At 38.6% G+C, this 14,637-nt stretch overlaps 1 protein-coding gene across 1 annotated transcript; it reads left to right on the forward strand.

The window, feature by feature from the left end:
• The first annotated feature begins 206 nt into the window (after nucleotides 1-206).
• On the forward strand, nucleotides 207-13,182 carry LOC128625561 (transmembrane protein 235). Its single transcript, XM_053653988.1, has 4 exons — nucleotides 207-508; nucleotides 2,479-2,556; nucleotides 3,996-4,133; nucleotides 12,879-13,182. Exons 1-4 carry the CDS (start codon nucleotides 337-339, stop codon nucleotides 13,121-13,123), a joined length of 633 nt encoding a protein of 210 aa, XP_053509963.1. The 5' UTR covers nucleotides 207-336; the 3' UTR covers nucleotides 13,124-13,182.
• Nucleotides 13,183-14,637: the final 1,455 nt, after the last annotated feature.

Consider the following 14,637-nt stretch of genomic DNA (forward strand, 5'->3'; position numbering starts at 1 on the left):
TGAAAGTGATTAATGATTCATTCTGAAGGATGAAGATGATGATGATGTATAAGGAGTTGTGGACTCGCCGTGGCTAGCTTTTAGTAGATTACAGCTGCAGAGCCGAGCGGATCTCACACACATGTGATCTGATGAAACCCTGCAGATCAGATCAAAGCCTTCAGAGATCCTGCGCTTAAAATCCATTGGGGGGTAGGGGGGGGTGTTATAAGAGCGCTTGTGGCTGAGAGGAGGATCACACACACACACACACACACACAGAGAGAGAGAGAGAGAGCGAGAGAGAGAGTTGGAGCGCACAGAAGCGGACGCGGTACTGAAGCTCGTGGCTTAACGATGAGCTTCGGCGTGGTGGTGATCTCGGCTGGTTTATTGGGACTGCTCAGTTTCACTCTGCTCGCCGTGGCTGTGGGCACCGAGTACTGGTACATAATAGACGTGGACCAAGTGATCAACTCCAGCTGGCACTTCGCGAGTTCGCACTCGGGGTTGTGGAGGATCTACGAAGGTGTGTGAGCTGATCTATAACCACCTGCTAACAACTTTTCTTTTCAGCGCATCCGTTAATGCTTTAACATGTTTGTTTTTTTTTAATGGTTTGCAGTGATTTGGGTTAAATGCCATTTTTGTGTCACTTCGGATGATCAGTAGGTTCAATTAAACCTGTAATTTATTCCCTGATTGCAGCAACCAGATGTAGTCTATAGGAATAAATATCTTAGGAAATGGAAATGTAAGCTACTACGACCGTATTGCAGTTATGAATTTAGATTAATAATTTATGCAATAATGTAGCTTAATACTTTATATATGTTCAATTATGTAAATTCTTATATATATATATATATATATATATATATATATATATATAATTGCTACAATGTAAAATAGTGAGTGTACAGCTTATGTAACAGTGTAAATTTGCTGTCCCCTCAAAATAACTCAACACACAGCCATTAATGTCTAAACCGCTGGCAACAAAAGTGAGTACACCCCTAAGTGAAAATGTCCAAATTGGGCCCAATTAGCCATTTTCCCTCCCCGGTTTCATGTGACTTGTTAGTGTTACAAGGTCTCAGGTGTGAATGGGGAGCAGGTGTGTTAAATTTGGTGCCATCGCTCTCACTCTCCCTCATACTGGTCACTGGAAGTTCAACATGGCACCTCATGGCAAAGAACTCTCTGAGGATCTGAAAAAAGAATTGTTGCTCTACATAAAGATGGCCTAGGCTATAAGAAGATTGTAAGACCCTGACACTGAGCTGCAGCACTGTGGCCAAGACCATACAGCGGTTTAACAGGACAGGTTCCACTCAGAACAGGCCCCGCCATGGTCGACCAAAGAAGTTGAGTGCACGTGCTCAGTGTCATATCCAGAGGTTGTCTTTGGGAAATAGACATATAAGTGCTGCCAGCATTGCTGCAGAGGTTGAAGGGGTTGGGGGGTCAGCCTGTCAGTGCTCAGACCATACGCCGCACACTGCATCAAATTGGTCTGCATGTCTGTCGTCCCAGAAGGAAGCCTCTTCTAAAGATGATGCACAAGAAAGCCCGCAAACAGTTTGGTGAAGACAAGCAGACTAAGGACATGGATTACTGGAACCATGTCCTGTGGTCTGATGAGACCAAGATAAACTTATTTGGTTCAGATGGTGTCAAGCGTGTGTGGCGGCAACCAGGTGAGGAGTACAAAGACAAGTATGTTTTGCCTACAGTCAAGCATGGTGGTGGAAGTGTCATGGTCTGTGGAAGTGTCATGGTCTGTGGCTGCATGAGTGCTGCCGGCACTGGGGAGCTACAGTTCATTGAGGGAACCATGAATGCCAACATGTACTGTGACATACTGAAGCAAAGCATGATCCCCTCCCTTCAGAGACTGGGCCGCAGGGCAGTATTCCAGCATGATAACGACCCCAAACACACCTCCAAGACGACCACTGCCTTGCTAAAGAAGCTGAGGATGAAGGTGAAGGACTGGACCTTATTGAGCATCTGTGGGGCATCCTCAAACGGAAGGTGGAGGAGAACAAGGTCTCTAACATCCACCAGCTCTGTGATGTTGTCATGAAGGAGTGGAAGAGGACTCCAGTGGCAAATTGTGAAGCTCTGATGAACTCCATGCCCAAGAAGGTTAAGGCAGTGCTGGAAAATAATGGTGGCCACATAAAATATTGACACTTTGGGCCCAATTTGGACATTTTCACTTAGGGGTGTACTCACTTTTGTTGCCAGCGGTTTAGACATTAATGGCTGTGTGTAATGAGTGTAATGTAACCATGCACAGTAACTGGTAGACTGGAAGCATTTATTCACAATTGAATCAGTAATATTTTAGATCATTGCATATTTAATCCTGCACCACATTGTATGTTGCATTTAATATAGTCACAGGTATGTGTTTGTGTAGGCACAATGTCAATATGAGTTCTGAATGAAATGTTTTAGCCCATATAGTTTTTGTTTTACTGTTACCCACAGGAAATAATGGCAGTTTTCATGACATCTCCTTCTACATGGATACTTCTGAGTTCAATGAGCAGGAAAAATACCTCTTAAGTGAGTCCAAGAAAGTCCCATTGCCTTTAATGTGTGAAATGGAGTATAATGAATACAGAGTACGATGCACCATCTACCTAGCTGCTCTAGCTGCTCTCATTGTACATCATTATACAAGGTGGCTCAAAGGGACAAAAATTATGATCCACTCTTACTAACCTACTGCCCAAATTACACACTTTCTTGGGGGGTCCAAATGAAAGTTAGTATTCTAGTAATCTAGCTGTGTATGAAATTTTTGGAGAACAGAAAAATTTCCAAATGTCTTTTGGTATTCTTTTAAAACTAACCGACTTCACTCCACTCTAATTCACTGTAATAAATACTGTACAAAAATCAGTAACAAGTTAGACATTCGATTAATTACTTGTACAGCATTTCATTTACTTCCCTTTCCATATTACATAATCTATTTTTGTTAATGTTAAAATATCTTAGATTTTTTTGAGAATCTGACAGTTGTAATGATTTGTTCAATTATTCACTCAAAAAATAACTCATTGGATGAGCACAATTTAATTGTGGGCAGGATTTCCATCCAATAAATATGTATAGCCCCAACTCAAAAAACTGATTCATGAAATGTAATTGAGTTGGTCCAACTTAATTTGATCAAATACAGTTTAAATGAAATGGATACATTTATAAAGTGATTTTTTTTATGCTTGTCAAACTAAAACATTTAATTGGAAAATAAATTGGGTAGAAATCCTTCTAATTTTATTCCCCCTATATAGAGACAAGAGAGACAGAACTTGGTACATATGTTTTTATTTAAAAAGTCAATATGCTAAATAATCATTTGCTGTTTGTTCGTGACTTATTGTATTTAGAACTTTGTAAAAGTATTTGAACAAACAAGCTAGTAATTGTAAACAGTGAAAGCACACATTCATAAACCTTTTTTTGGTCTGGAAATTTGCATTTCTCTGCATCAACAGTCAGTGGAAGTCAAAGTTAAAATAAACTTGACTATCAATAATCATGCAAAGACAAGACCATCAAGAATAAATGTACCAAATACAGTGGTGCTTGAAAGTTTGAACCTTTTAGAATAGTCTATATTTCTGCATAAATATGACCATCAAGAATAAATGTACCAAATACAGTGGTGCTTGAAAGTTTGAACCTTTTAGAATAGTCTATATTTCTGCATAAATATGATCGATAGTTCATGAGTCCACCATCAGGAGAACACTGAACAACAATGGTTTGCATGGCAAGGTTGCATGGAGAAAGCCACTGCTCTCCAAAAAGAACTGCTGCTGTCTGCAGTGTGCTAAGATCACAAGCCAGAAGGGTAGTAGAAAAATGTTTTGTGGATAGATGAGACCAAAATTAATGTGTCATATCTATGAAGGGCCTGAATATTTTTTTTTTGAGTGTTCTTTATTAGAAAATAACAATTTCTATATAGAAACCTTTCTGTCTCTCTATAGATCTGCACAGGGTAATTGTCATCTTGCTACCTATCAGCTTGGTGCTGCTGATTTTTGGAGGCATCTTCGGCCTGGTCGGCTCTCTTGCCCGCAGTTATACAATCCTCACTGGTGTGGCTGTGTACTTCCTCAACTGCAGTAAGTAAACTAGGTTTACCCATGAGGTTCTTCAGGTAAGGGATATAATGTATAGATTTTGAGAGAGTGTATGCAAACAATTTAAGGCTTGAATTCAAGTCAGAAAGTAAGTACAACAAAAGGAGGAGTTTGCTGCAAACTAATTGTTTTTCAGTATTATACCTACCACATAAGTACACCACATAAACCTCTGTATGAACTTCATTTATATTTATTATATTAATCCTATGATTCTGTCAGTTTTATACATTCCTCTGTTCATTGGACTAAAAGAGGCAACATTATGTTTAATTCCAATATATCCAATAACTGAGTCATGCAAAAATTATCATCAGTCCAACGGGTAAATGTAGAGTCTAAGCATATTTTACAGAGAAATTGGATGGGTAATTCTGTTTAATACATTCATATGTACATTATGGCGTGTGGTATTTTTATTATGCTTTGCTTATAACCAGGGACGTAACCTGATCTGGGCTTTTTTTCTTTAGCCCCAAATAATTCTCGACTTGAAGTTGTTTGTCACTACATAACTAAACATCAGTAAAAGAAGACCACCTGTAATTTTGTATCTTCAGTGAATGGAGGTGAGACCAATCAGACGGATTACAGGAAAATATGTGGAAATACTTGTGTCTTATTGGCTGACAGCTCTCAGTTCTGTACCAAAGGCTAGCTCATAGTCAGTCAGTCAGTGTGAGGAAAAGTGGATTTACGCCATTAAAAAAAAAAAAAAAAACAGAAACAGTAAATGGGTTGAAATTGAAACACTAACACCCTCTCATGCTGAGCAGGAAAAAAAGGTGTGTAAATGTGTATGAGTTTGTGAATATGTACAAGTTACATGAACATTATATGAGCAGAGCATAAGGACAGCTAATGTACTCTGCATGGCACTGTAGCAGCTAAACCCATACAATGATAGCTTAGTTGTGCCTCCCCTTCGCTAGCGACACTAAACTAGCCTACTGTTAGATAGCCAAAAAGATTTATTTTATCGGTCTGGTAGTCCTTCAAAAAGTGATCACACCCGAGGTAAATTTTATGATAAATCCAAGTTTAGGTCCAATTTTCACATTTTTTAAGCAATTAGCCCTCACGTGCAAGAAAAAAAAATGCATGCAAATGGTCTATTTAAAAGTACATTTTAAAAAGTTTTTTGATGGAGAAGAATTTGGGCTCAGACCTGGATGATTAACAGTTCAGCTAATGCCCCTGCTTGTAACACACCTGATTGACCTTATTAAATAAATAAGTGAATGACTTCAGCAGGGTTTTGCCACAAAATCATTTGAACACAGATAAAGATGCAACAAATTTGTACAGGTTGTTATTGTACAATTTGGTTAAATAGAATTAATTGCTGGGATATGCAGTGGTGGTAAAGACAAATGTATAAAATTAAACAAAAAATGAAAAATAATAATTAAGCATGCAATTAAGCATGATTATAGAAGTATATTGGGATTTCTGCTTTTAACAAACACTGCACACCCACAACAGGCATAATTGTGAAATAATAATAATAATACTTTATTATTATTATTATTATTATTATTATTATTATTATTATTATTATTATTATATCCTTTGTAAGTGATTGGTCTGTTTACATTTAGTTTACATTTTGGAAAAGAACCTACTAAATCAGACAAAAAATATTGTGGCAGGTGCAAACAAAAATATTAACTGCACAAGTGGGATAAAAATAAGTCATGCTCACATCTTGAATGATGTAGCTGATGTTGGGGAAATGTCACCCAGAATACTCAAAGTGCTACTATTTCTACCTCTGGGTTTTTTTCCAGGCATAGTGGTAGGGTTTGTTTTTTGTTTTGTTTTTTAAAACGGGGGAAAGGCGAGGGAAGGGAATTTTAATACAGATACAGATATTTGGAGCACTAAACAGTGTCATTGTGCTACACTTCTACCATGATTACAATGGAGTGCACACCATATTTCTTACACCTTTCAAACCTCATTGCTTAAACACCTGCAGCCTTGTGGAACTTTTTTCCAACCTACCTGCAACCTCCCAGAGCTTAGTACTTTGATTATAGTGGTTTGTTTTTTCTGTCACAGGTTGTTGAACATTTGTGGCTTTGTGTGAGCTGCATTCAGTGCTAAACAAATGCCTGGTGTCTTGGGAGTGGGATTTTGTCAATAAATAAATAATAATAATTTAGCAAGAGCCAGAGGCCTAGTCTAATAATTGTTCTTTAAATTTTAGTTTTCACCACAACACAATGATAAAATGCTGTATTTACTCAATTTCCTGAAATATTAGAGGAAGTTTTTAAAAAATTAACTTCTTTTTGTTTAGAGTCAGCAGAAAATACAACCCCAGTTCCAAAAAAGTTGGGACACTGTGTAAAATGTACATAAAAACAGAATGCAATGATTTGCAAATCTCATATAACCATATATTTATTCACAATAGAATATAGAAAACATGTCAAATGTTTAAACTGAGTAAATGTACAATTTTAAGGAAAAAAGAAGGTAATTTTTAATTTGATAGCCGCAAGACATCTCAAAAACAGTTGGGACGGGGGCAACAAAAGGCTGGAAAAGTAAGTGTTTTACACACACTGGAAACAGGTCATTAACATGACTGGGTATTAAAAGAGTATCTTAGAGAGGCAGAGTCTTTCAGAAGTAAAGATGGGCAGAGGTTTACCATTCTGCGAAAAACTGTGTCTACAATTTGTGGAACAATTTCAGAATAATGTTCCTCAACGTAAAATTGTGAAGACTATGAATATCATCATCTACAGTACATAATATCATCAAAAGATTCTGAGAATCTGTAGAAATCTCTGTGCTCAATGGACAAGGGTGAAAATCAGTATTGCATGCCGTGATCTTCGGGCCCTCAGGTGGCACTGCAATAAAAACAGGCATGATTCTGTAATGGAAATCACTGCATGGGCTCAGAAACACCTCCAGAACTCATTGTCTGTAAACACAGTTCACCGTGCCATCCACAAATGCTGATTAAAGCTCTATCATACGAAGAAGAAGCCATATGTGAACATGTTCCAGAAACACGCCTTCTTCCCTGGGCCAAAGCTCATTTAAAATGGACTGAGGCAAAATGGAAACTGTTCTGTGGTCAGACGAATTGGAATTTTAAATTATTTTTGGAAACCATGGATGCCACGTCCTCTAAACTAAAGAGGACTAAAGAGGAGCGGGACCATATGGCTTTTTATCAGCACTCAGTTCAAAAGCCTGCATCTTTGATTGTATGGGGGTGCATTAGTGCCTATGGAATGGGCAGCTTGCACATCTGGAAAGTCACCATCAATGCTGAAAGGTTTTAGAGCAACGTATGCTTCCATCCAGATTCCATCCCATCTTTACTTCTGAGAGACTCTGACTCTCTAAGATACTCTTTTTATACCCAATCAGGTTGCCAATTAACCTAATTAGTTGCAAAATGTTCCTCCAGCTGTTTCTTTTTAGTAACACTTACTTTTTTGAGACGTCTTGCGGCCATCAAATTCAAAATTATCTTATTTTTTCCTTTAAATGGTACATTTCCTCAGTTTAAACATTTGACATGTTTTCTATGTTCTATTGTGAATAACATGAGTTTATGAGATTTGTGAATCATTGCATTCTGTTTTTATTTACTTCTGTTTAATTTTTATTTTATTTTACACAGCAACCCAACTGTTTTGGAATTGGGGTTGTAATCTAAATATAATGCCATATCTAAATATAAATAAAATATAAATAATTGAGAAGATTTTATTGTGCAGCATCCATTATTAGAACCATGCAAATTACTTGTGTAAAAACAGGGCGTATCAAGGGACCAAGAACAGGGTTTATTTTGAAAAGAAAATAACTGCCAGAAAACTGAACTGGCAAATACTTTTCTTTGGTATTTGCAGTGTACTAGTAAACCAAATTTCCCAAAGGAGGTATCTTCAGAGCATCTTAAGGAACAAGCTACAGAGACTATAATGGACACATTTGATGATAAACATTACAAGGAATATAAGCATCAATAAAAACAATGATTTCTGTGGATGCCAGACTGACAATTAGGGAGGTGATTGGAGGTGGCAGCATTACCTCCCCTGAGTAGGGAAAAAAAATCACTTGCTTGTTTCCTTGGTTCTATTTTGAAGTTCTAATTGTTACAGATGTCTTACCCTCATTTTACTAATTTTAAGTTATAAATTTTCTAATGCTTTTTGGCAGATAATTTTACTTCTTTATGGAAATAAATACTTAAAATTAGCAAAAATGATCTGCCAATTGACAAGCCTATTTCAAGCTTGAAATTAGTAATCAAATGTCTAGAAATCTTATATTTGATTTTTTGTAATATTGTAATAGGAAATAATAGATAAATTTGACCTTATTCAGTATATTTTCATTTGCTAAGATAATTTTTTTGCATTCTTGTTAAACTGGCTCCTAACACAAAATTATTTTTGAGGGAAGATAGGCAAGCCTGAGCAAGATTAAAAAAGTAAATAAAACATTTCCATATAATTTTATGCCTTCTTAATATTGAGGTGTCAAAGTATGCTACTGTATATGCAGAAAAGGCCTGTTTTGGCCTGCTTTTTCATCTTTTGCCTCTTTGACAGAATGTAGCTACAGCAAAATCATTGACAGTTTTCCCAGACTACCACACAATCAATGTGATTGTCTTTAAAATATCAACTAAAAGTATGTATTTTAGTTTGGCAGCTGATAGAGGAGTAAAAGCTGAGACTAACTGTACCTTATTAGATTCACTTGGTCACAGTTAGTTTAGTACATAGCTTACCTTTAACCAGGCATCTAATCATAAGTTCAATACATAACATCCAGCTAGGGTGTCCAGACGTCCCACTTTGTGTTGTAATGCACAGCATTTTAGTCCTTTCTCCCACATCCCGCAACATGAGATGATGTCCCGTATTTTGATTGGAAATAAAGAGTTAACTCAAATTTGAATGTGGTGTTCTCGAGCGCCGGTTTGTGAATAGAGGGCGGAGTCTGAGAAGGTGAGTGGTAAGGATTGTGCATCTGCAGGGAATTATAGTAATGAATGTTCTGTGTTGCAGTGAGCCGAGGCGAGAATAAAAACGGGAGAGGTGGGCGACTCGAAGGACAGAGAGAGCCAACCAGCACAGAACTGTGCATGCATGTCTATAAAATAAAACAGTGAAGTGAAGTGAAAGATAACGAATATGGTGCCTTTTGAGTTATCCAAATATGGGAAAGTGTTCCACTATGGTTTTAGTTATTGTTTCATCATGTTTCTATGATAATATTTCACTATGTTATAAACTGAAATAGACTGAAAACATCAGTTGTATCGCTGATGAAGTGTCAATGGCATTCATCTGACATTCATCCAATGGCTGTGAAGAAAGTGTTGAAGCCTGTCATCAAAGGCGTATGCTGTCTCTGCAGAACCGAAAAAGGGGAATTTTCCAATTATTGGGTGTTTTCAAACCAGGATAGGCGTTTTTCAACTGCTTACCTTATTTGTTAAAATAACCCAAACCCTAACCTTAACACTAAGCATAAGTTGATTGGATCATCCAATTTTGATGGATGAATAATGCCTATCTGGTCTGAAGAAACTAATTGGGAAATGTGCATTTATGTTCCTCAGAGACCTATACTTGCATCAAAGGGCTGTTAGGTTTCACTCAAACTGGACACAGGTGGAGGTCAAGCCATAGAAATCCTTTTTTCCACTTATTTTTTTTATGCAGTAATGTTTCTCTTTGTTGCATTGTTTGATGCAAGAGACATAAATATAAATAAATATAAACCAGCCGAGTGCACATGTTTCTTATTCATTTAGACAGGCATCAAAATGGTAAGCTTTTGGGTGTCAGAAATATGTACCACATTGCCCCACACATACTTACTAATATCATTATCTTTGATTTTGTTCTTTGGGAATCCACCTGCTGAGATGAGTGTGTTGCTGTTGTTATTGTTGTTTTTTTCCAATGAAACCCACATTGGTTTGTAGATCTGGCTTCATATTATCACAAGCTATGGTTTTTCATAAAGGCTCACTTCTAAATGTTGACATGTTTTTAAATAATTCTGTGAAATTGTTGTGACAGGGAATTGTTGTGACTATAATAGGCTGCCTTTTCTACTTCTTCAAAACATCTCTCTTGAGATCCAGAATTTTCGGGTGTTTAATTAGTCACAAATTGGCTGCACATAATAAGATGACCGACAGTAGCAGAATTTCCATTACCATCTGTTTTCTGACCTGAAGCTACTTTTTAAAGGGTGTTCTGCTCAGCATGAGACTCATTTTAATGTGCACTTTCAGTCTCTTCTTTCTCCAATCAGTCTTGGAAAAACAAGGCTCATATCACTCCAGCCCCACTTTACCTTAGAACATACTGCATTGCAACATAGCATTGTTTTGTCTGAAGCTGTTTTCACCTCACTGCTGTGCAGCCACTTGCAGTCGATGAAGGAGCTCAGAGTACTAAGCAGTGCTTAATTATTTGGCCTGTGCAGAACTCCACACTCTCATGTAATCAGTAGCACATGAATCATGAGGAGACCCAAATCAATTCTGTGACTCCACTGTGATTATAATGTGTTTTTCTGTTCAGTTCAATCTTTGAATGCCCACTTTTTTTCTTTTGGAAAGCTTTCATTGATAGGACAGATATTAATATATATTTTTTATTTGTTGATGCTGATCCATTTACACAAGCCTCCACTTTTCCAAAGTGAGAGTCAGATGAATATGTTTGTTCCCTCTCTCTCTTTCTCACACATATCATTTATCATTTACTGCAGATGTGCTCTTATGCTTGTACTATTATTGCGCTCATTATTGCTTCCTTCTATTTAGGAATAAAAGAGTCAAAACATCTATATAATATTCATGGAATTTCGAGCAAGTTGAATTGACATTTTTCTGTAAAATCTTGGAAGTCACTGGTTTCTTTGACTTTGATTAGTAAGTCATACATTGCTGCTGGCCAGGTGGGTGCATCTCTGCACACAATGCCGGTTCTGCAGGCATACCAGGAAATGGACAAGGGTGCTGGCTTCACCGCTGAGGTGGTTAAGGAACTATGGCGGGCCACTGAATTGGCGCTTAGAGCTGGCCCATGCGATTAGTGGGACTGATAGCAGTTGAGAGGCACCTGTGGCTGATGCTCACTGATATCAAGGACAAGGAAAAAGCTTTTCTCCTAGATGCTCCTGTTTCCCAGATGGACCTATTTGGCAATGAGGTTAATTCCATTGTCGAGAGGTACTGCATGACGAAGCAGCAGTCAGCAGCATTTAGGCAGTTGATTCCTCTGCGAACATGATAGCCATCAATGGGCACTAGCTGTTCCCACTCCAATTCCCTGCAGCACCCTTGCAAGGGACTGAAGGGTGACAGCGCAGCTCAGGTGCCTCTTCAGGGAGACTAGGGCCCTCGGCCACGCATTGTGGCACGACAACGCCCCCTCAAGCACCTGGATTTGAGGATAACACCTAAAACCCCGTGACCTTCAGCTGAAGGCCGTCCTTGATCTACGGGTCTTAAAGCGGGGACGGCATCAGACCGCTGAGGGGTATATTCCACTCCCCTGGCCGCCCCCTCATTTCTGTGTTGTCAGTTCCTCCACATCTCGTTTGTCGGATGACATCAGACCACTCACCTACTGCGAACATCGGTTTTCTTGCCTGTACGGTTTTCGGTGTACACAAGCCAGGTCATGGCCTGTACAGTGATGTCATGCTCCCACGTTGTATGATTGGGGCCCCTGTGTCAAATCAGACTGTAAGGTCTCCTGCTTTAGAACAGGTTTGCTCTGCTGCTCAGCCACTTCAGGGCTCTGTTTGCGGAGGCCATTCTGAATGCTAGAGCTCCTTCTACAAGGAGGTTTTATGCCCTTAAATGGAAGCTGTTTGCTTCCTGGTGCAGAACACGCAGTTTGCTCTGGTGCCCTCCATAGAGATTTTGGATACTGAATTTGCTCTTTCACTGTTGGAGCAAATGGTAATCCAAAAAAGATATTTGCTCTGGTCTCCCATCTACCTCTATAGATGTTTACCCTGCTATTGTTTACTTAAACCCAGCAATGGATGTATATCCACGAACACAATCCGTTATGGCTGATGTATCGTGTAGCATGATTGATGTGACATGTAGGTCTTAAAATGTTTTGGAAATGTCTTGAATATGGTATTAATAAGTATTACATTTGAAGTGCTGATCCCTGCAGATACCCTGGTTTAGAATGACCCAACAATTTCAGGTGTGAAAAACCATTTTGTGTCCTATTTATATTGTGTAGCCTTATTTTATTCAGATAATATTAATATATACTGCATGTATAAATATAATATAAATTATATAAATATAAAGCAATAACAATGACCTATTATGAACAGAGTGAAACTTATATTATATATATTATATACTTATATTATACATGCAAAATAATGTATGCTTACCTGTTGTAAGTATACATTATATAATAACTTGTATTATAATATTTTCTAGTATGTGTTTTTATTAATAATTGTTCATTTCAGGAAGTAGAAGGAAAATCTGCAATCAATCAATAAATAAATAAATAAATAAATAAATAAATAAATAAAAATTGAAAAATTGACAATGTGAAACAAAAGCACTAATTTTGCCCATAGTGCCACACTGTCCGTGAATGATATCTAATTATCGAACATGATTTACCTACTGCTGAAAGTGAAGAGGTCCTGAAGGCTTCTCTTTTCTCTCCACAGGCCACTTTACACTCACTGGTGTGTGCATCTACGTCAGCTACTCTCAGCAGGCCTTGGAAGAGCTGCAGCAGCTGGTGAGCTCTGAATTGCTCGCCCACATACACATGTACTTCGGCTGGTCCCTGGCCTCAGCTTGTCTCTCTTATACACTCGAGGTGGCCTGTGGCGTCCTGCTCATACTCGCAGCTCGTCTTGCTTATCGTGAGCTACACCATGAGCCTACCACTGCTTTTGCCATGTCCTAGAGACACTACAGAGGAAGTGTATTTAATTTACCACTGTGTTTGAGGCAGGCTTTCTTACAAGAACCTGACTTCAGGTGGAGGCAAACAAAAAGTCACATATCAAAAATCACATATTTATTTATTGGAACTGATTTGAATTTAATTTGATTTGAGTGTTAACATGTGTTCATATCTCAAAATATTTAGGAGTGAATTTGTTAGTTTTAAAAATGCAACGAATCTTGAAGCTACTCGATGTTGGAGATTTGGGGATTAATGGTAGAAAAAAAGTATTTCAAGCTGTATACAAAAAGAGCGTATTTGAATGTGAATTATGATGCACTGCATGGATTAATCTCAAAGCTGTGAATGCCAAGTCAATACACATTCAGAGAGAATAAAAGGTGGTGTCTGCATTTTACACACTAAATAACATATACAGTATAATGACACCACTGGTGTACTGGCATTCTGTGTTGTAGTGTTGTATAATGTTTGGGTCATGGCCCAAGTTTTCATGATTCTGAAGGTATTATCTACTAACCATCTCCTCAGTATTATTGAAGTGTTATAGTAATACCCAAATTGTATTATACTATCCCATTTACATACTGCAAGAGCAAAACCTTTTAATTTAAACCAGAGCTTGTCTTTTAGTCAGTGTTAGTCAGCCAGCTCACTCTGTATGGAGCTTGGATGCTGATTAAAGTATCTAAATTTGAACTTCAAAACCTTCAAAAGTGAAATCTCGAAGATACAGAGTAAATTAGGCCAAAGGTGATACTCTCAATGATGCTCTCATAGGAATAGAAGACACTTTCAGAGAAAGTAACCCTGTTCCCTGAGAACATTTCTGTTCCCTGTTACATTTCAAATGGAACTCCATGTTGCGTTAGCACAATGCTTTGGAAACGAGAATACCCCCTCCGTCATACCAAGGGTATGGCCTGTTCAAAAAGCCCCAAGCCCGAGGGTCACTGCAAGACACTCGAGCCCGGGGTGGAATGAATATCCAGGCTGTAATATCGAATGAGTGTGTGTGGCATAGACCACCCTGCAGCAGCACACGCATCTTGTAAGGATACCCCTTTGGACAAAGCCTTCGAGGAGGCGACAGCCTAGTGGAATGAATCCTTATGCCCAGAGGTGTAGCGAGACCGCGCGCCTCATAAGCGATAGAGATTTCTTCCACTATCCAATTACAGATGCACTGCTTCGACACAGCATCACCTCTGCTGTCGCCACCAATGAAGACCAGCAGCTGCTCTGACTTATGCGGCCAGAATCTATGAGCTGGTGCCCCTCGGGGGCCAGACCCACAGTTTCCATAGTTCCCACCGAGGGTGATAAATCAGCCCTCCGGCTTGAGACAGTAGATCCCTGTGGATGGGAATCTACCAAGGAGTGCCATCTAGCATGGATACTATCTCTGACAACCATATTCGAGCTGGCCAATAAGGTGCTACTAGTAGCAGAAATGAACGGTCTTGGCGAACTCTGGCTAGAACTTGTGGGAGCAGAGCAATCGGGGAAAA

The sequence above is a fragment of the Ictalurus furcatus genome, chromosome 2 (genome assembly GCF_023375685.1).
Source record: "Ictalurus furcatus strain D&B chromosome 2, Billie_1.0, whole genome shotgun sequence".
Lineage (NCBI taxonomy): Eukaryota > Metazoa > Chordata > Actinopteri > Siluriformes > Ictaluridae > Ictalurus > Ictalurus furcatus.